General features: G+C 45.0%; 1 protein-coding gene and 1 pseudogene across 2 annotated transcripts; one reads left to right on the top strand and one right to left on the bottom strand.

The window, feature by feature from the left end:
* The first annotated feature begins 220 nt into the window (after positions 1-220).
* Positions 221-5964, top strand: LOC310779192 (myeloid-associated differentiation marker homolog pseudogene; annotated as a pseudogene). The gene is made up of 2 exons (XR_014554054.1): positions 221-313; positions 4180-5964. The product of XR_014554054.1 is annotated as a myeloid-associated differentiation marker homolog pseudogene (transcript).
* Positions 5568-10911, bottom strand: LOC310779193 (interleukin-8-like). Its single transcript, XM_083639698.1, has 3 exons — positions 10754-10911; positions 9287-9422; positions 5568-7135 (listed from the first exon to the last, which is right to left on the bottom strand). Exons 1-3 carry the CDS (start codon positions 10803-10805, stop codon positions 7015-7017), a joined length of 309 nt encoding a protein of 102 aa, XP_083495824.1. The 5' UTR covers positions 10806-10911; the 3' UTR covers positions 5568-7014.
* Positions 10912-22709: the final 11798 nt, after the last annotated feature.

Here is a 22709-nt window from a genome sequence, read left to right as displayed (position 1 = left end):
CATGATTAGGCTATATTAGCCTATCTGACTGTAGTAGCCTAATATAAGATTATTTTTGGACTGACATAGGCTACTCTCGTCTCTAGTCTAGCCATTACTGTAGCCCCCCTTATGTAATCATCATGAGGGGGCAACACGTAAGAAGGAGGAGAAGAAAAGACTTTCAACACATTACCAAATATGGTCCGTGCGGGGCGTGGGATAGCGCTTTCTTGACTTTGTGGATGGAAGTGGATGCGCCCGCCCGCGCGTCAAATACGCACGGTGTGAAATAGGAACTTTGAAAGCGCATACCAACATAAAAGATAAGCCGGTAAGAGCAACCTTTACTTTGGCGATTCTTTTAAGAGTTTATTCAGCATGGAGCAAGCCTTATGTTTCTATTTTTGGAGCGGTAAGAATGGGATAAGTGCCGGGCCTGGCCACAATGGCACAGCGCCTGGGCGCGGTATGTCCGCTATTCAGGACGGAACAACTCACATATAATATTACAGGCCAGGGAGGGACTTACAGTGTCTGTTACTCTATTCACCGCTTTTCAAATCTTTCACAGGCCCATTTCATTTCTTATGACGGTTTTAGCGTATTCTACAAGCTTTGTGGGATACTTTACAAACGTAATCCGATACAATTACCTGTTAGAAATTGTAATCAGTAATGTAATCCCGTGTCACAATATAAAAGTAATGTAACTGATTTTTTTCCATACCTTTGGATTACTTTTGAACAGATTTCCTGTATTTGAATATTTCCACAAACAGTTCTGTAATACTCATTTCAGAACGAATGTGTTGGTTACAGCAGGCGTTCAGCCAGGGAGCGTAGTGGAGGGTGAACGCAGTGCACCTTTTTGAAATGAGGGTGATAGTTTACTCACCTATTTTCAGATCAACTGTATCAATCAATGAGAGCAAACAAGGTAACTCCACCTTGGATAGTTTACCCACCTCTATATTTAGCACTACACCCAATCTATCTAGTGTCACCTGTTTCTCTTAGAATACAATAACAATACTGATATTTCCATCTTCGGATTACAGTGCACTGATATTATCTGGTTTCTAGTCATATTTCATGTATGTTGTGGGTGCACAGGTCCTTTTTAAGAGCCAAGTGTCTTTTTCTCCAAGTCCCCCCCTCCTCCATAAAGTAGACAATAAGATATTGTTAATATTTACAGTGCACAGCCACTTGGATAAATACTCAATATACAATAACTAGAACAATGAATGTATTTTAATCCAAATTTTTAACAAAGTGTATCTGTAATCTTGATTACATTTTTTTACTGTAGGCTAAGGGATTACACAGTTACTTTTCTGTATCCTGATTACATTTGGATATGAGTAGCCTCATATCAAACCAGAAAAGCTTGGTTTCCTGTCAGCAAGTATAAAAGCAAGATGAGGTTGCAACTGAATACGCCGTTGTTCACCACGGGCAACCACATCACATCCTGTGAACAACCGCCATTATAGGCTAATGCCAGTTAGCTTTTCTTTGTGTTTTCTCTAGCCAGCATGATATAGACACATAACAGACATTTAGCTGATTGGAGTGAATCTGAGTTTGCAGTTATCAATGGAGATCTCCAAAGTCAAATTGGAAGACATTATTATGCATGTGTGAGGAAATGTATATGAGTGCTTAAGTAGGTGTCTGTGGTCATTAGCATGGGTTCCTGTGGACATGCCATTAGACCATTAGAGCCACTTCCTGTGTAATGAGTCCCAGGAAGGGAAGTGTTGACATGACTGGCAGTGGAATCAAGCATTATTTTGGTCAGCATGCACGTTGTAGGCTACATTTTGGGTGACACTTTTAAAGGGACAGCTCACCCTAAAATCCAAAATACATAATTTTTCCTCTCACCTGCACTGCTATTTTATCCATGTATTATCGTTTTGTGTTAGTTGCCTGAGTTTTGGAGATATCGGCCGCAGAGTTTCTGGCTTCTCTCCAATACAATGGAACTGGATGTCTCTTTCCAGAAATCATGACGGTTACTCAAAGTGCTCGGCCATATTGTCCCAACTTGCTGCTAGGTTTTAAGGCTTATCAAGAGGCCACTTCCAAGTCAGTGTACCCTGCTCAAACAGACTGGCTGCAACCCCAACTCCTTACCTGGGATTTGTGCTTCAGTGCATCTACCACTCTGTCCTAAGTAGGACATGAAAAATGTCCAAAATGAGAACTAGCCCTATTATCTATGTGGCAACCAGAAGATCCACAAAGACAATAGCAGCCACCCAAAAGCTGCAGGGACAAGCTGTCTCATGTGTGTGTGTGTGTGTGTGTGTGTGTGTGTGTGTGTGTGTGTGTGTGTGTGTGTGTGTGTGTGTGTGTGTGTGGGGGGGGGGGGGGGGGGGGGGCTGGGGGGGGTTGTTGGCGGCGAAACTGCTCCCTCTCTCTTTCTCTAGGCTCTTTCACACTGGCCTTGAAAGCCGAAAAATGCACGGAAAATAGGATTCGCGCCTCCGATGTGAAAGTCGTGAACGCGCTTTGGTGGACAATTGTTTTACGCCTTTTGTCCCGCGACGGTAGGTAGTCACAGCGCCGGGTTACCTGGCAACCCGCCTTCATTTGAAAGGTCGTCGCAGCGAGCCGGAAAAGGTGCGAATGGTCAGCTCATTCATAAAAAAATTACAGGGGAAATCACCTCATGTATCAAGAAAGTGCAGGAGTGAAAGTAAAAAAAGTAGCCTATACAATCATGACTGCAGGGACGCCAGGAGGAATGCTCCGTGCGGTTAGGCTTTATGCTCAAACGATTTTGATTTGATTTGATTTTGACGAATTAGTAGGTAAAATTAACGGATATAATAATAAGCTTCAGAGGGCTATAGCTGTCTGTGGCGAGTTGGTCTGAGGTTATCCCCTCTCAAAATCAGCTCTGTGCATTCCCTTACAAAAACTACTAACGTTAAGTAGTCATGTGCATTTATAGCCTACAGTATACTATTCCCCCGACGAACGTTATGCAGACTGCAGCTGTTTGATATGCGGGCGGTCGTGTATCGTTCCACCTATCCTCCCTGCTCAGCGGACTAGGAGAAGGAGGGAAGTCTTGTTGTTGAATGAATTCGTTCATCATACAGTAGCCTAGGCTACACTAACCTATGAAAATATTCATTTGGGCTAGGAGGAGCTGGAAATCCCTCCTCTTGCCTTTCAATCCGGGAGCAGGGGATTTCACCTGAAAGTACACAGCAGCACGGTAATGTGGCCGTGCTGCTTGGCTCTGTGTGAAAGCAATTTCTGTGGCGAGGGTGCGGCCTTTGCGGGACTCCTAAACGGCAATTTTTGCGCGATCTGTGTGTGAAAGAGCCTTCTCTCTCTCTCTCTCTCTCTCTCTCTCTCTCTCTCTCTCTCCCTCTCTCTCTCTCTCTCTCTCAGTTATCTCTGAGTTAATTATAAAAACCTGTTGCACTTTGCAACTTGGACACTGGATGTCACCAGTGTTCAGCCATGTGCAACCAGGAGTTAGACGTATACACCTCTGACTTCCCTCTTAGTTTGAGGGACTTTCCAAGCCCTCGCAGCCAATGAATGTAGCCACATCTCCGCAGCCTGAGTGAGCAGAGGTCAGAGGTCACAGCAGGAACAGCAGCTTGGGGGAAATGTAGTGGAGTAAAAGTATCCATTTTATTTGAGAAATGTAATGGAGTAAAAGTGAGAGTTGACAGAAATATAAATACTCAAGTAAAGTACAGATACTCAGAAAAAATACTTAAGTACTGTACTTAAGTATTAATACTTTGTTGTTACATTACACCACTGAAGATCTCATACGTTAATGAAAGAGAAGATTTGAACATAGCATTTCCCTGATAGATCAAGCCTTCATTATAGCCTATAAGCCACAAGGCCTTCAAAAGCCCTTGAATCATGATTTTTATGTTACATGCCCAAAAGAGGAAGGGCGTTGACCTATAGATTGGATAACAACCTACTATGCATGCATTAACTAATATAATATGATGAACTTTTTATGCAATGAAGAATAAGCTGAAGGACATGTGTCTTTGACTGAACCATAAGTAAGCTGAAATCTTTGGACTGAAACACACAGTTATAACTTTTTTGCATTTTGCATCTAGAGTTCAAACATTGTTTTTGACTTCAGTTTGGCTAAACTTTGCTCTAATTTCACACTATCTTTATTTCTCCTCTCTGCAGAATATGTGACAAATATCAACGGTGACAAGCGGCCATTATATGACCACCTCACATATATAACTTACAGACTCATCTTGACCAGCCAACCCTCTCTCTGGCCTCATCTTGAGCCAACCTGGACTACACTCTCAGCTGCTGACTGCTGACTGACCTCCCATCATGCCACTGGTTGTGCTGCCCACCTCCCAGCTGCTCTGGGTGCGTGTAGCTGCCCTGCTGTTCAGCTGCGTGGCCTTCAGCGTGGCGGCGCACGGAGGTGGACTTTATGGAGGCTTGGCTGACTGGTGCATCTTCTGCTGGGCGTTCAGCTTCGCCGGCACCCTGCTGGTTCTGCTGGTGGAGCAATTCGGCCTCCAGGCCAGAGTCCCCGTCTCCTGGTCCAACTTCCCCATCACTATGGCCTGCTACGCTGCCCTCCTCTGCCTCTCCGCCTCTGTCATCTTCCCACTCTATTACCTCAAGGGCGAGAGCTCTGGCGAGCGCCGTGACCATCGCATCGCCTCCACGGTCTTCTCCTGTCTGGCCACGGTGGCCTACGTCGGGGAGGTGACCCTGTCCAAAGCCAGGCCGGGAGAGGTGGCGGGTTACATGGCTACGGCTCCGGGCCTGCTGAAGGTGTGCCAGACCTTTGTGGCCTGTATTATCTTCATCCTGGTCAGCAACCCCGTGTCGTACAACCAGCTTCCCGCGCTGAAGTGGTGCATGGCGGTGTACTGCATCTGCTTCATCCTCTCCATGGCCGTGGTGGTGCTGTGTGTGACCGAGTGCACCGGCTGTCTCCCCGTCCCCTTCTCCAGGTTCCTGTCAGCGTACGGCCTCCTGGCGGCCATCATGTACTTCACCGCGACCATCATCTGGCCCGTGTTCCAGTTTGACAAGAGGAGGCGAGGCGACGCGGACTCCACATTGATCGCCGTGGCGGTGCTCACCGCGCTCAACTTCCTGCTTTACCTCGCTGACCTGGTCTACTCAGCCAGACTGGTGTTTGTCAGTGTTTGAGAGGGAGGGAGCGAACGAGTGAGGTGGTTCAGACCCAGGAAGGAGTGAGGTGGTTCAGACCCAGGAAGGAGTGAGGTGGTTCAGACCCAGGAAGGAGTGAGGTGGTTCAGACCCAGGAAGGAGTGAGGTGGTTCAGACCCAGTAAATGAGCAAGAACATGGACACACAGGAGCCAAGGGCTTCAGTAGCAATGTAGTGAAGCTGAGTTATTTGCTGTGAAGAAAAATCACCCACTTTTTCTTTTCAAATGCTGATATAATAATAGAGGCAAAGTGACCGCCTACTTCCTGCTTCAGCACTGTACCTACTTCCTGCTTCAGCACTGTACCTACTTCCTGCTTCAGCACTGTACCACAGATTTTCATCCACTATTTATTTTGCCATAGACATTTCGTAAAATGCGTATAAAAATAGTTTTACTTGGTCAAACCAAACGGTTCAGATATATTTAGAAACAGCAGAGAGCGCATTACATTTCACTCGGACCCGACCAAAACGTAACAAAATTGCGGATTTAAAGAAAATATTTTTTCGATGTAGTTTTTTAAAGTTTTGGTCCAAGTGAAATGTTCTATAGTCTCTCCCAATTCTAAATCCATCTGTACCGTTTGGTTTGAACAAGTAAAACTATTTTATCAGCATTTTATGAAATGTCTATGGGGAAATAAAGTGCGGATAAAAATCTCCGGTACAGTGCTGAAGCAGGAAGTAGGCGGTCACTAGACAAGCACACATAATGCATGCGTTTAAAATAAATGCCCTGATTTCTGCAATGGTAACATTTAACCTCTGGTGTGGAGTGCACTTTGTTATAAGCATTTTTACGAAATGTCTATGGGGAAATAAATCTCTTGGTGCGTATACGCCTAAACCGGAAAAGCACTATGACAATGTTAAAATCCAGTAGGTGGTGGTAATGCAACACTTGGATGCCAACTGCCAAAAAAACTCAAAAGAAGAAGTTTAAAGTTTTATCTTAATGCTTTTCAATCCTGCCAAGAAAACAAAATCAGAAGAAAACACTGAATATTATTTTCTTTTAATTTTTGGCACAAAAATGGTGAAATGTAAAATACAGAATATCAGCACAAAATATTGCTTTCAGCAGCTTCACTAAAAGTATGGGGTATTATCAGTATCATGAAATCCTTTTCAGACATTAAATGGTGTCTTCTGTTAATTTGTGATTCATCAAAGTATAACGTAACATGGGGAGAGCACTTGACATTTTACTGTTTCCCAGCTTCAGTGATTCACAGTGTTGGGCAAGTTACTTTCAAAATGTAATACACTACATATTACTAGTTACTTTCATTGGAAAGTAAATAAGTTTCTTTACAATATCACTGTCTGTGTAGAGTAACTCGTTACTCATTACACTACTTTTGCATTACTTTCACCAAAATAACTGCAGTAGCAGAATGACATCGCCGCCACGGAACCGGAAAAATGATTTATACCAACTGAAGTCAATGTAAACCGTCCAAAATTCAAAATGTTATTTTTTTTCTTTGTTATTCATAGTGGTTATTTACATAAAAACACACAATTTGATTAGGAAATTATTATATCTTTATTTAAATATGTGCTTTGAGTAAAAAAATGTAACTCAATTTGTAACTTGTGTTACTTGACAAAGTAACTGGTATACTATTACTGAAATCCTATTGTAATAAGTTATATTACTGAGTTACTGCTAAAAGTAATATATTACATGTAATATATTACTTTTGTAATGAGTTACTCCCAACACTGGTGATTCAGTGGCAACGTGTTGCCGCTGTCTTCAGAAGTTTTTAGTGGAGGCGAGCTCCTCGCTGCTGCTGGAGCTGCTTCTTAGTGGAGACGAGCTCCTCGCTGCTGCTGGAGCTGCTTCTCCAGAACAAACTGGACGAGTCTCTTCACCCAGGATGAGCGAGGGTTCAGGCAGATCTTCTCCCCACTCGCCAGGCCGGCACTGACCAAACGAGAACAAAAAACAAGGAAAAGATGCATTTTTGTTTTCATACAGAGCGATTCCACACTATAGCTCTGACATGACGTCTGGATACTCGTTTCATCCGAGTACCGGTACTCGGCTCAACCCTATGTATGCATGGCATCAGACCTCTTAACCATTTTTTGTTGAAGTTTGGTTAGGGTTAGTGGAAATGGAAATGAAAGATGTCGGTCAATGTGAATGATCCTAAGATAAAACCCTGATAAGCTGGTTTCAAAATTCAAGATTCAAGATTTTTATTGTCACTCCGTGGTACAAGTATCACGTGTGAAATTCTTGTGCTGTGAACTCCGTTTACAACATAGTACAAATATAACAGGGCATATGAATGCAAAAACAACAAGAGACACAACAAGCAATAAGGCAGTAGAGTGATAAGACAAGTCAGAGACAGTGGCATATTCACTGCACATAGGTGCACATGTCATGTGCATACTTTAGACGTGCTTAATCATTTTAAATTCGACATATTTGACGTACAGGTGCAAATAGCATATACCTAATTAAACATACAATTAAACATTAGACATACATAATGGTAGCAGCTACAGTACGGTACAGTACAGCTGCTACACTATTTGTGTATGTTAAGGAGTCTCGTGGCCTGCGGGAAGAAACTGTCCCTCAAGCGATTTGTGCGTGCTTTTGGGACCCTGTATCTCCTCCCTGAGGGTAACAGGGAGAACAGGCTGTTGTGGGGATGGTTTGTGTCTTTGATGATCTTCAGGGACCTCCTGAGGCACCGCTGGTTATATAGTTCCTGCAGTTCTGGCAGCTCATATCCTGTTACATGCTGGGCCGCGCGTCTCTGGTTGCGTTGGCGTGAGAATATGCTAAAAGGCTGCCAAGGAAAAAGATGGAAAACCCCCCGAGGGGGCTCAATGACATTTATCAGAGGGAGCCTGGGCATGCAGGGGTTTTGGAAATCACAAAAGGAGGCTTGCAGACATGCTTTGAGTTGTACGTATGTGGAAAGACTCAGGTTCTTGAGGACCAACTCACTCGGGAAGTTTTCAACTATATGGGAGCCGTTTCTGGCCTACTTGGACGAGGTTAGAAACGATGAGTAACTCACCCAGTTGATTTCACATGGACTCTTCGCACAAGATCTTATGTACGGGATCTTTTGTAACTAAGCACATAGGCTTCATAGGTAGCTGGTATAGCACCATGTCGCAATGTTGGCATGTTCTTTTTTTCTCTCTCTTTGTGTGTCTCTCTTTTTGTTTGAGTTTATTTTGCTTCTTTATGCTTTTTGTTTATTGTTTTGTTTTTCATGTTCGAAAAGTTGAAAAATGGAAAAATAAAATAATGGGGGGGAAAAACAACAACAAAAAACAAATGGAATTCTAATTCCTTGTGGATTCCCTGTGTGACTGGGCATGTAGTCAGACATGCAGCCTCTCCTCCCTCTCTCCCCAGATGGTTTTTCATAGTCGACTTAACTGGCCGATTACGACTCTGGGCAACTGTGCGCTCCTCTACTCTGGAGCTCTCCATGGTGCTGAGCCTGTCTTGAGTCACTTTGGCCACTAATTACATTATCCATTTTTGCCAATTAGTCGGCGAATTGCCTAATTCAAAAATCCGGCTCTGTTAGGTCACCTGCAGGGGGTGCTCTTTACACGTCCTGAAAGATTCAGCGCGATCGCACGTAAAATCGCATAGTTGTGGCCCAACACAATTTCTTCTCACTCTCAGACAGACATTTCACATTCTTATTATATTGTAACTGTAAATAGCATAGAGAACGCCCCCCCCCCACTGCATTACAGCTTGGTTTCTACTCACTTTCCCCCACAGGTACTTTAGCTCCTCTACCTGCCAGGTGAGTTTATTTATTTAAGGACCTAATTTATTAAGTTGGGAGGAATAACAGTGATACATCCGTCAGAATAAACATAAACATAAATATTAAATTATGTTGACATATTTTCCATCCTTGGTTCCATCTACAGTCTCAATGGAAAGCATGCAAAAGAGTTTTCATTTTGCGCAACAAGGACTTTGTTACCTAATGTCCTTTCAAAAGTATTATCGGGTCGATTGATTTTGTGTGTGACTATTTCTCAATGGCCGACGTCTCCTCTTCAGGTCTGAAGGACTTACATGACCTCGGTGGTGGGGCAGTGAGGACCTTCAGGGAAGATCTTGATGCTCCGCAGACTGTCTGGAGGGACGATCCTGGACTCCACTTGCAGGCAGCGACAGTGTGTGTTGTAGTCCCTGCTGATGGGCGGCATGCCTAGTAGGAAAACACACACAGTCAGTGTACAAATATTAGACAAATATAAATATAAATATAAATACAAATACAAATATAAGACCATTAACAAATATTACAATTTTAATTATACTGGCCTATCAGCTTCTCTTTCTCTTTCCAGTGCATTCCTTTATCCTTTCTGCAAATAAACAATTGCCCGATGAAATGTGCTGAGACGGTGTTTCTAATATGTTTTAAACAAAGGTTTGTGCAACAAATGTTTGCCAATTGCCATTTTGAAATCATAATCACGTGACCAACCCGATCAAGTGCTGATCACAGTTTGGCACATGTTCACACTTCCTCTTTACAGCTTCCTGTTTACTAGAGTTGAAATATTCAGGAGAGGGGAAAGGTCAAGTGCTGTGTTTTCACCAACGACCTATATAGTTGTGATGGGTTTGTATGTTGATCCTAAATCATAGGTGATCAATAAACCAACTATGACTGATGATCGCTGATGTAGATATATGATAAATATGATATGACAAACTATTTTTTGCACATTTCATTTTATTGGTCATAAATTGTTCAGTTATGTTTTCTCTTGTCAATGAATTCATCGTTTAAAGGCACAAAATATGGGCTATCAGCCAGTCTAGCAATATAATATCAGCCTTCAAATACCAATATATCAATCAAACCCTGGCCTAATACATACTCAAACCAATTTATAGTAGCCTACTATAAATTGATATGTTGCTCAGACATAGATTATCATGTTACGTTATTATTCTATATTGTTATATTATTATTCTATTTACAGGGTAGGAAATTAGCGGGGCCTGGGGGCTAAATGCCCCCCAAAAAATCTAGAATTGCCCCTGGAACTGGGGTGACGGGGGCTTTTAAATGCCCCCATAAAATAAAGAGTTTAATACTTTCTGTATTTTAACATTATTCTGCATTTGCAAACCATGACTCGAAAATGGCCAACTAGGCATCCGTACACCCCCCCCCCCCCCCCCCTCCTCCTACTACCGTTATTTACCTCAGTGACAGGCAGCACAAGCTAGCTGGCCAGCTAGTTCACTCATGTTTAACATGCCAGACAATCAACAGTGTTGTTGAGATAGGAAAAGCAGATCTTTAACTGTGATTGTTTATGAACTTTTAGAAATAAAATATGCTTGGATAAGAGTCATTGATTGGTCTGTCATGCTACATAGGTGCAACTAAAGTATTTTCAAGATCAAATTGCCCTGGAAATTATCCAAAATGCCCCCCGAAATATATTTCACAGGGGCAAAAATAGTCCTCGTTTAGAAAAGTTAATTTCCTAGTACCCCGGCCTATTATTATACCCTTACCGTGTATGAGGACAGCCATTGTTGCAAACACCAGCAGCAGATAGAGCTTCATGTTGTTGTTGTTGTTGCCTAGTTGGAACTCAGATGACGATGTACTGCAGCCGCGGACCCTAACCCTAACCCTAACCACTTCACTATTTATTCATACAGATGTCATGTGCTCATCATCAACTCAGCTGCGAGAGATTTCAGGAAAAAACCCTGGTGTGTGTGTGTGTGTGTGTGTGTGTGTGTGTGTGTGTGTGTGTGTGTGTGTGTGTGTGTGTGTGTGTGTGTGTGTGTGTGTGTGTGTGTGTGTGTGTGCAGGTCATAAGACTGTGGTTCAGACCACAGGCCCTGGGACTACAGATGGCACGCGCTCAGCAGCCGCAGAAAGAAATCATATACAGCAGGAGCAGGGGAGCAGGGGTTTTCAAAGTCTGAGACTGTGGGCCTCCCCCCAGACAAAGCTTGGAGATAGGAGCCCCCCCCCCCCCTCACTGAATTCCTGGATGCCTATGGAATCATGATTAATGTTATGTGATCCCATAAACACTCAACAAGATGTTTATCAAGATGTGCCTGATATTGTTGTTTGACATACTTCAGACTATAGATACAGTCGTGTGTGACAGATGAACAGCAAAAAATCTGAAACGTAATGCCCATGTTACGGTGCCATGCAAGAGGTTCACACGACTGAGCGTCCTGAAGTCTTTCTTGCCATCCATTAATATAACAATCATCATTGTCACATATAACATAATGCTGACTTTTTGCCCTCAGAATTCTGACTTTATCATCTGAGAATTCTGACTTTAATCTCAGAATTCAGACTTTTTTCCCTCTGAATTCTGACAGTGGAAACTGAAATGGCCCTCGCTGATGGTCTCATTAGCTGATGTAGGTAAGATGTGAGGCATCAGCAGACTTAGACTGTTAAATTAAGTAGTTAAGTTACAGTAACTAGTTACTTAGTAACTAGTTACTCCCAACACTGGATGTGAGGCATCAGCAGACTTAGACTGTTTCACAAACAGTTCAAAGTACCTCGAAATTCATCACAATACAATTATCACGATAGACGATAATCTTATATTGTCCCACTGTCTTGAAGGTTTTGTTTACACTGATCCAATATTATAGCCTATTGAAGAGCTTTCAAGGTCTCCCTTGTAAAAGAGATCTCGTATCTCAATGGGACTTCCTGGTTAAATAAAGTAAAAATTAAATAATATATATATATTTTTTTAGAGCAATAAAAAAAGAAAATGCTGTAGCTTGTCGGCATGTAACCATGAAGTCCACAATAGGAATGAGTCTGGAAGTATACTTCCGGGTTCGTCAGGGGAAAAGTGAAAGGGGTTTTAGAATGGAGATTTCACTTAAATGCATAAAATAAGGTCTGTGGTTAACTTCCTAGTACCGCTAAGCGCTAACACAACATTACTGTGAAGTTGCAACACTGCTTGCTTAAATACAATGGCTCATACCAAAATCACTTCCAGGGGGAGAACTCAAATACAAAGTAACATGTTGTAGGCATAAACAAAAGTCAAATAAAATCAAGGGGAATTTCCTAACGTTCATTGGAGTGATGTTCAGCCAAGACAATACTTTTATAAGCCCTAAAGAAGGAGTTTGTAGTCAGATGACTGCAAACTCCTGCTTTAGGTGTCCTGTGAGATGGTTTAGTGATGTGAGATAACAGAAGAATGGACCTGTATGAGAACCAAACAAATCATGGAATTGATCAGAAAAACGGCTATGAGCCCAGGGCTCGAAACTAACTTTTTTCACCATTGTCCCGGAACCGTCCCAAAATAAAGCTGTCCTGAAATAGCCTAAATTGCCGCCCCAAATTTAAAACATTTGTTTTTCTACATTATTATTATTAGTTCAAATCAATCAAAGTGACCTTTAACATAGCCTAAATAAAAAATATAATGATTAGATAGTAGCTAATCACCAACCTTTTTATTGAAATTCATCTGAAAAGGGAAATTTGTGTTTTTTTGTGTCTGTCTGTCTGTCTGTCTGTCTATCGTAAACTAGTCTCGCTTGCCAGACTCTCCCAGCAAAGGGGCTGGGAGAGTCTGGCTGGGGAAGGCTTTCATTGTAGACTAGATGGGAAAAAGGCTCTTTATAGCCATCCACCAAACGTACCATGCAGGCTGCTTCACTGCATAATCCACATCGTTTTCAGCGTGTAGCAACGAGCTAGCGGATAGCGCTGCTGCTGTTATTGTTTCAAAGGCAGCGGCGCATGCATTTGAGCTCGGCAGATCCGACAGTACAGCAGCAGAGGCGTACAGAGTCGACGCGGGGGGCGTGGAAAGGAAATCCAAATATGGACGGAGCCGCAGTCAAGAGCGGGTCGGAGCCAATTGCAGAGCTTGCAGGGAGCGGATTAAGACTTCCATCCGGCACCGACTGAAATGGTCGGCACCAATGGGAGAGCTAAGTCCACCATGCTGCTTCAAACAAGTCGTAAACAAACTAAAAACACATTACAATTGCCCCCGGTTTCCCTATGCTATCTCTGACGAAAATCACCATCACCACTCAAGGGCCGTTTATAGTAGGCTATAGCGATTTATGGTGGTTGCGATGGACCATGATCATATTCCATCGTCGGTGCCAACAATATATGTTTCTACTTCCAGCGACGGGCGATATGGCATCTTGGTTAGATTAAAGAAAAGACGTGTTGTTGACTGATGTTTTCCGTCTAATATAGCTCAACTCAAGCCCCTGTTTGGTCGAAAATAGCGCTAGATTAGTTAACTACTACACCATAGAGACAGTCCGCATGTCTGGGAACGCCCATACAGGCTCTAGGAATGCCCACAATAGACGCTGGGTTAGTCTGGGGGCGGGGTCAGGGTGGGTCTTGCCTTCGCCATCCTGGGGAGAAAAAAATATTGCTTGCCGCAACATTAGCCGGTTGTTTACTTGTTTAATTGTTGTTATTGAGTCTAGGTGCAGGTCCCTCTAGGCACACTCCCCAAGTTTGAAGACGATATGACCAACGGTTCTCAAGATACGCGAAAGACAGATAGATAGATGGATAGATGGAGAGATGGATAGATAGATAGATCGATAGATAGATAGATAGATAGATAGATAGATAGATGGGGTGTTTTACCCCACCTGCGCGCCAGGCAGCCATAGTAACATTTTGTGGGCGTTCCCACACGGACCGACTGTATCATCTGACATTAAGCCACGCCCATATCAGACCCCGCCCCATTCCGCAGGCCGCAGCCAGGGGTAGGTTTCTCTCGCGAGATGTGGCAAGGTTCCCACCGGTGCGAGTGGGACACGAGTGCGGAAGGCCGGGCGGATTGTTTGAACGCAGAAAGAGAACTCTAGAATTTGTAGCCTATTTAAAACAGTGGATTTAGGATAGGATGGCGAAGAAAAAGAAGAAGAATAAAGTTTGTTGTGCAAATGAAGGAGTGGTTGGCGGAGAGGAAATGTTGCCGGAGTCAGAACTAGTGGAGTGGGAAGTGGAAAGTGAGGAGGATTTGAAAGAAGAAGGAGTGTGAAGTAAGTGATTCAGATGAGGAAGGTGGGGTGAAGAAAAAGGAGTCATTCCTTGTTGGAATAGTGGCTACGGAAAAGGTGGACGGTGTTTTTAACGAGCCACATGCAGTAGGCAGGTATATTGGCAGAAGAGTTGGTGATGTGCGATCGATAAAGATAACTAGGAGTGGTATGGTTGTAGTTGAATGTGTGTCAGAAAAGCAGAGGGAGGAAGTCCTAAAAATTAATTAGTTCGGCGAGAGTCAGAGTGACAATGTGCTTGTGGATAGCTTCCCGCTCTGGGACAAAACATGGAAGAAAGGTGTGGTAAGCGGTGTGCCAGTGTCTGTGGACTTTCAAGTTTTTTTTCAAGGTTGAAGGTGTAAAAGGTGGAAGGATAATGACGAGATTTCGTGAAGGGAAAAAGGAGGATAGTGAATCTGTGTGCTTGACATTTGATGGTGAATTACCAGAGAGAATATACTGTGATTATGTGTGTTATAAGGTACGACCGTTTGAAAGAGCTCCCTTGAGGTGTTACTGTTGTCAAGAATATGGGCATGTGGCTGCTGTATGTCATAAAGAGAGAAAGTGTGGCAGGTGTGGAAAGGAGGAATACAGTGAAGAGAGGTGCATTGAGAAAGAACAAGCTAAGTGCTTACATTGTGAGGGAAATCACTATGCAGGGTCTGTACAGTGAGGAGAAAGAAAGAAAAGGAAGTGAATAGGATAAGAGAAACTAGGGGAATGTCGTATGTGGAAGCTGCTAAGAGATGGGGGTGGGCAGGGGCGGACTGCATAATCGGGCACGTCGGGCAAATGCCCGGTGGCCTGGCCTGTGTGTGCCCGCAGTCAGGCCACTCACTGAACAGCAGGCCAGGCGCCGCCTACTGGTTTACTAGTATTTTACTAGTACTTTATTCAGGGTTAAAGTGGATGCATCTCATTGTAAAATTGGACTTGGCCCAAATTGGGCTTCAAACGGCCCAAATTGGGCTTCAAATGGGCCAAATCTGGCTTCAAACTGCCCAAATCTGGCTTCAAACGGCCCAAATTGGGCTTCAAACGGCCCAAATCTGGCTTTAAACGACCCAAATTGGGCTTCAAACGGCCCAAATTGGGCTTCAAACGGCCCAAATTGGGCTTCAATGGGCCAAATCTGGCTTCAAACGGCCCAAATCTGGCTTCAAACGGCCCAAATTGGGCTTCAAACGGCCCAAATTGGGCTTCAATGGGCCAAATCTGGCTTCAAACGGCCCAAATCTGGCTTCAAACGGCCCAAATTGGGCTTCAAACGGCCCAAATCTGGCTTCAAACGGCCCAAATTGGGCTTCAAACGGCCCAAATTGAGCTTCAAACAGCCCAAATATTTCGCCGGCGTCCGAAGGGCGCACGCGTCGGCACATATCGGCCTGGCCTGCTTGGTATCTAATGCCCGGCCTGAATTATGATCCCAGTCCGCCCCTGGGGGTGGGAGAGAAATGAAGAGAGGAATAGGGTGGTGGTACAGAAGGAACCGGAGAAGAAAAAGCAAGAAACGGATCGAGCTGACCTTCTATGTGTAGAAAAGAGGAGATTTTTGGCTTTCATTGCCATGGTGGTCAACTGTGCTGTTGATGTGACGGGGAAGACGAAGAGAATCGAGATGGTGCTGGACGCTGCCAGGAGGTTTTTGGACGTGGTGGATGTAACTGGGAAAGATCTAGACAATATACTGAGGCAAGCATTTGATAAAACCCAGACGAGTGAGTCTGGGTGACAGAAGAATGGACACTATTATGTTTTGGAGTATTTTGGGTGGACGTCGTGTTGTTTTTCACACTGAAGAGAATATTTTTGTAACTGCTAAAATCCAGAAGGTGGCGGTAATGCACAAAAGATGTTTGCCAACCGCCATAAAACATTAGAAGAAGAAGAAGAAGAAGAAGAGATGTGGCAACGCTGACGTCAACGCGTTCGAGCATGCCTACTACACCCGAACATAAACAAAGGCTGGACTCTGTGCTGCCATAAACTCAACTAAAACACTCCTATATTGTTTTATATGTAACATCGACAGATTGGAGAAAGATCCGTTCCTGGAGCCATGGAAAACGCCTTATTGATGAGAGTGAGCTTGTTTACCGACCAGGGAGGCAGGAAATACATGGAGGATGTCACCGAGGTTAGGGTGCATCAAATTGCAATGCAAAAATGAAATCTCAACATATCAAACTTTAGGGGTGTAACACCTCATGTGAAAAATACAAAAATCTGCCTTTTTGGGTCAAGGCAAATTTTAGAAATGCATAGATTGCACATTTTGAATAGAACAAGATGTATTTATTTTTTAACAGAACATTTGAATTTGAATAGAACATTTATTTATTTGAGAACATTGAAGCAACCTAGAACCGAAAACATTGAAGCAACCATTGAGCAACCTAGAGTCCTAGTCCTGGTCCAGCTTGCGCTTGCAGCTGCGCAGTTTTGGCTGTTTAGAGCGGTCATGCTCCACTGCTTGCAGTACATTCTGCAGATGCTCCTCTCCCCTGGCTGCTGCCACGAAGTCTGATGTGAGTTTGACGCCACGCTCGGCGCAGTCATTCACAACATTGATGGCACGTACATTCACCGCACCCATCTGGAATTCCACACTGGTAGCCCAATCCTCTACATCAAGCGAAAGAAACGCTGGATCAATGTGCAGCTGATACATGCCGAACCAGCAGTCTGGGTTGGCGAGGTCGGCCAAGCTGGTGGTCGACGAGAGGGTTGGGAACTTCGGCTTGCCGAAACCAGTGCCAAAGCGGAGCTGTGGGGCTCGCATTGGGACATCAGCCGGCTTGTGCTCGAAGATGGCATTTGCAAGTGTGCGCCGCTCGCCAACTGGCACCTTGGTGCTGAAGAGTGCCAGGGGCAGCATCTCGCCTGTCGGGTACCATAGGTGCCACTCCAGCCCTTAATTGCTGATGCTGCGATGCCCTCGTCAATAGACCTGTAAGCATACAGGTGGCGGTAGAGTGTGAGATCATTCCATGCTGCATCTACGGCCGTGTCGCAGGTCAGCCACCACGTTGCGTAGATGTGCGTGATAAAGTTGGCAAACGCCCGAATCTTCAGCACCTGCTGCCGCGTGGTGATGGTGCCCTGAGGAAGCAATGCAATGTGCTGCTCCATCAAGGCCAGTTTGAGTGTGTAGAGCAGCCTGGCCATCCATCGCGCCTTGTGCAGTGCTCCCGGCTGTTGGAAGGTAACTGGAGTGTGCGCTGGACCGTCTGTACCCAGATACACACGACACAGCTGCACGAACTCACGGTAGTCACCTCGCTTGTAGTCAAGCACTCCTGCAGCACACTCAATGAATTCACCACGCAACTTGACCAGGAACAGTGGTTCGGCGGCGTCTGGAATGTAACAGGACAATGGGTCGCTGTCCTTGTGTGGCACCAGGTTCCAGTTATCCAGTTATCCCGCAGACGTGTAAACAATGTAACCTCTGGTCAGCGTGACGTCTCCACCTTGAGGTCAGTGAAAATGTGGCTGAGGAGCACCTCGCCGATGTGGTGCCGACACCCAGACCAGAGCAGTGGTCGACCCATTGAGAGCTGAATGGCGATGCAGGCTGCCGTGAGATGGCCAGTGTTTGATGCGGTGGTGTCAAATGCCATGTTGACAACCTGGTCAGCGCAGCACCACCCCTGCAGCAGCTTGCACGTCAGCCGGGCGATGATCGTTCCACATGCTTCGTCTGTCCCCTTCATGAATGCTGGCACACCGAGCAGTTTGAGCCGCTCCGCATCTCCGACCACCACTGTCAGACGCTCCTCTAACTGGCGTACATTGTTGAGCATTGGCGTCAACTTACTGTCCCAGTGTAGGGTGTGTGGTGTCCACTGCTCGTGCCTTTCCTCACTGATTGCCTCCAGCACATGGCGGCGTGCTCGGTCTGCTGTCGCGTAGGATGTAGAGACCTTTGCCGAATTACCACCTGACTCCTCGATCAGGCCGCGTGTGAAGGCAGCCTGCTGCATTGGTGTGATCTTCAACCGTGTAGCCAGTGACACAAGACTCGGCCGGCGGAGGATGTTGGATGGAATGAAGGCTGTGGTGCCAGTCTTCGAACCACTAACCCCCATCTCCCCCCCCCCCCCCCCCCCCCCCCCCCCCACGAGAAATATCAGCTCTCAAGTTCTCGTGGCAATTATGTTTTCCCCTCCCCCCTGTAACTCCGACAGGAATGGTTATGTTAGGCTAGGGGCCCAAAGCAGAGAAAGTTGAAGTTTAGAACATTCTTGTGGGAATGATTAATTTAGCAGAGATAATGAAAATGAGATGAGAGAGATGTGCCTAGGTGAATTATGAGACAAAGGGCCCTGGGCACACATACCTACCCCGCCCCCCCAATCGGTGCTGGCACACAAAAACAAGATATTCTTGCAACGAGTGCAGGCACGAGGGCCATGTATACACAGAGGCAATTGCACAATATCACCAGAATTCACCTCACCATACCCATCACCTCAACTCAACTCAACTCAACTGAGGGTTTACAGATCAGAGTCAAAGCCAATCTTAGAAAAGCACTTATCTGAATATGATTTTGGATTATATTTAAGTCCCAAAATCTACTGGCTGGTCACACAGTCTGGTTTATGAGTCAGTGGTTCCTAGCTGCCAGCTAATAGCTGGCTAGATAGTGTTAGTGTCCAAGTATAATAATAATAATTAATTGATTGGATTTATATAGCTGTTTCAAGACACTCAAAGCGCTTCACATATCAGAGGAGGGAGGGGGAGGGATCTCAACTCATCCACCACCGATGTGTAGCACCCACCTGGGTGATGCACGGCAGCCAGTTTGTGCCAGAAAGCTCACCACACATCAGCTATCATGATGGCTGTTTATTGACTATAGCTCCGCATTCAACACTATTGTACTATCAAAATTGTTGTTGAAACTTAGGGGCCTTGGTCTGGGCAGCGCCATCTGTTACTGGCTATTTGACTTTCTGACAGGCAGACCACAATCTGTGCGCATTTGTAATAGATGTTCATCTATCATTTTCACCAGAACCGGCGCGCCCCAAGGCTGCTGCCTCAGTCCTCTGCTGTACATTCTGTTTACCTTCGACTGTGTCGCCAGATTTGGAAATAACATCATCATAAAATTTGCGGATGACACCACAGTGATCGGATTAATAACCGACGGTGATGAGAGGGCCTATAGGAGAGAAATAGAAGATCTAACCCTATGGTGCCAAAACAACAACCTCTCTCTAAACACCAATAAGACCAAAGAAATCATTGTTGACTTTAGAAAGTCCAAAGTCATTCACACCCCCATTTCCATCAACGGGTCATCTGTCGACATAGTCGACAGCTTTAAATTCCTGGGCACACACATCACAAACACACTCACATGGTCTCTCAACACCAAGTGCATCCTCAAGAAGGCACAGCAGCGACTGTACTTTCTGAGGCGCCTCAAGAAATTTGGCTTGAGCACCAAAGGCCTTGTGAATTTCTATCGCTGTACCATAGAAAGTGTTCTGACAGGGTGTATCACAGTGTGGTACGGCAACCTGACCGCCCAGGACTGCAGACGGCTGCAGAGGACTGTGAAGACAGCAGCTAAAATCATTGGCACAGAACTACCAAACCTCCATAACATCTTCACCACTCGCTGTAAAATGAAAGCCAAAAACATTATCAAAGACACCAGCCACCCCGCTCATACCCTGTTCTCACTCCTCCCTTCCAAAAAACGCTACCGGAGCATCAAATCACACACCACCCGTCTCAGTAACAGCTTTTTCCCCCAGGCAGTCAGGCTGCTGAACAGTTGACTCACACACACTGCCACGCACTGTCACTTGGTTGTGCACCATTATTGTATTGTACTGTATCGTGGTTTGTGTTATGTCTACACGTACTGTGTACAGACATGTCTGTATCACGTGTAGCCTACATAGTTATGTAGGTCTACACCCTTTTTTTGTCGGTCTTTGTGACCATGTCCTTGTGTATGTAAGGCTGAGGGTGCTCAGAGCATAAAGAATTTCATTGTATTATACATTGTATTATACATATGACAATAAACTACTTGAACTTGAACTTGGAGAGTTCAGGACTGAATTTGCCAATTAAGTAATGAGGGATGATTAGGTGGCCATGATTGAAGGAAGGCCTGTTTGGGAATTTAGCCAGGACACCGGGGTTACACCCCTCAGGGCACCGGGGTTACACCCTCCAGGGCACCGGGGTTACACCCCTCAGGGCACCGGGGTTACACCCCTCAGGGCACCGGGGTTACACCCCTCAGGGCACCGGGGTTACAGTTACACCCCTACTCTTGCGAAGAGTGCCGATGGGCTCTTTAATGACCACAGAGAGTCAGGACCTTGGTTTAACGTCTCATCTGAAGGACGGTGCTCACTCACAGGACAGAGTCCCTGTCTCTGCCCTTGGGCATTGGGGAGATTATTCATCAGATCAGATTATTCAGAGCAGAGGGGAAGAGCACCTCCTACTGGTCCTCCAACACCACTTCCAGCACCAGTCTCCCATCCAAGGAGTATCCTAGGCCAGACCTGCTTAGCTTCCCAAGAAAAGCGACCACTGCTCCTGGCCTGCCCCCGGAGGAAAGGACATGCCTGGATGGGTTAAATGCAGAGGACACTTTTCACCGGCCACCGTCAGCGTGAGTGTGTTGTGGCCGCATGCATGTATTGTGGTGTTCGTGTGACAATAAAAGACGGGCTTGTCCGTTACGAGAGTTTTAAAAGACAGTAATGTAATGCAGGAGCCACTGGTATAGCAAGCAAGCTAATTTAACAGTGGCCAACTAAAACCACAATAGTAATTTTGAGACACTACTTATTAGACTACATGCAACACGTCGACCCATCCATCTATTAGCACGCTAACGTTAATTTCTAATGTTTTAACTGGAAAGTAGCTAGCTAGCTAGCTGTAGCTAGCCACACACAAGTTTACCTGAGATGCTCCAGACGAAGCATGTGGAACGATCATCGCCCGGCTGACGTGCAAGCTGCTGCAGAGATAATTTTTTTGGAAGATAATAAAATTGTGAAGGTGAATTCTTTGCCACATGGCTTGCTGCTTCTTCTTTTTTAAACCAAACATTGAAACCTAAGCCCAAAGCGATGGAACCAGAGAATGGCATAAAATGAACCAATTTATCATGGCTCCCCAGTGAAGCCAGTTACCCCCTGTTGCCGAAAAAGATCACCACGTATTGCAAAAATATTTTGCATGTGTTGTTTTTCCATGGATGGTAACACTTTTAGCACCCAGACAGATCAATATTCTGAAAATGTGTATTTTGATGCACCCTAACCGAGGTCATAGTGGAGCCCGAGCCGGGAGAAGACGAGCCTACGTCGGGTGAGACAGATGAGAGCAGCGGGGGAAACTGGACGTTCTCCTCCGCGAGATGTTAGGCTAGGGGCCCAAAGCAGAGAAAGTTGAAGTTTAGAACATTCTTGTGGGAATGATTAATTTAGCAGAGATAATGAAAATGAGATGAGAGAGATGTGCCTAGGTGAATTATGAGACAAAGGGCCCTGGGCACACATACCTACCCCGCCCCCCCAATCGGTGCTGGCACACAAAAACAAGATATTCTTGCAACGAGTGCAGGCACGAGGGCCATGTATACACAGAGGCAATTGCACAATATCACCAGAATTCACCTCACCATACCCATCACCTCAACTCAACTCAACTCAACTGAGGGTTTACAGATCAGAGTCAAAGCCAATCTTAGAAAAGCACTTATCTGAATATGATTTTGGATTATATTTAAGTCCCAAAATCTACTGGCTGGTCACACAGTCTGGTTTATGAGTCAGTGGTTCCTAGCTGCCAGCTAATAGCTGGCTAGATAGTGTTAGTGTCCAAGTATAATAATAATAATTAATTGATTGGATTTATATAGCTGTTTCAAGACACTCAAAGCGCTTCACATATCAGAGGAGGGAGGGGGAGGGATCTCAACTCATCCACCACCGATGTGTAGCACCCACCTGGGTGATGCACGGCAGCCAGTTTGTGCCAGAAAGCTCACCACACATCAGCTATCATGATGGCTGTTTATTGACTATAGCTCCGCATTCAACACTATTGTACTATCAAAATTGTTGTTGAAACTTAGGGGCCTTGGTCTGGGCAGCGCCATCTGTTACTGGCTATTTGACTTTCTGACAGGCAGACCACAATCTGTGCGCATTTGTAATAGATGTTCATCTATCATTTTCACCAGAACCGGCGCGCCCCAAGGCTGCTGCCTCAGTCCTCTGCTGTACATTCTGTTTACCTTCGACTGTGTCGCCAGATTTGGAAATAACATCATCATAAAATTTGCGGATGACACCACAGTGATCGGATTAATAACCGACGGTGATGAGAGGGCCTATAGGAGAGAAATAGAAGATCTAACCCTATG

The sequence above is a fragment of the Poromitra crassiceps genome (genome assembly GCF_964638095.1).
Source record: "Poromitra crassiceps genome assembly, chromosome: 7".
Taxonomy (NCBI): Eukaryota; Metazoa; Chordata; class Actinopteri; order Beryciformes; family Melamphaidae; genus Poromitra; species Poromitra crassiceps.
The sequence above is the reverse complement of the archived record's forward strand: the minus strand, read 5'-3'. Positions and strand labels throughout refer to the sequence as shown.

Bases quoted from the DNA above. Each gene is read 5' to 3' on its own strand.
- LOC310779193 (XM_083639698.1), bottom strand. From the start codon at position 10,805: ATGAAGCTCTATCTGCTGCTGGTGTTTGCAACAATGGCTGTCCTCATA. The intron at 9,423-10,753 runs GTAAGGGTATAA...TTTTCCTACTAG, and splicing joins AATGGCTGTCCTCATACACG to GCATGCCGCCCATCAGCAGG. The intron at 7,136-9,286 runs GTAAGTCCTTCA...TCGTTTGGTCAG, and splicing joins TGCCCCACCACCGAGGTCAT to TGCCGGCCTGGCGAGTGGGG.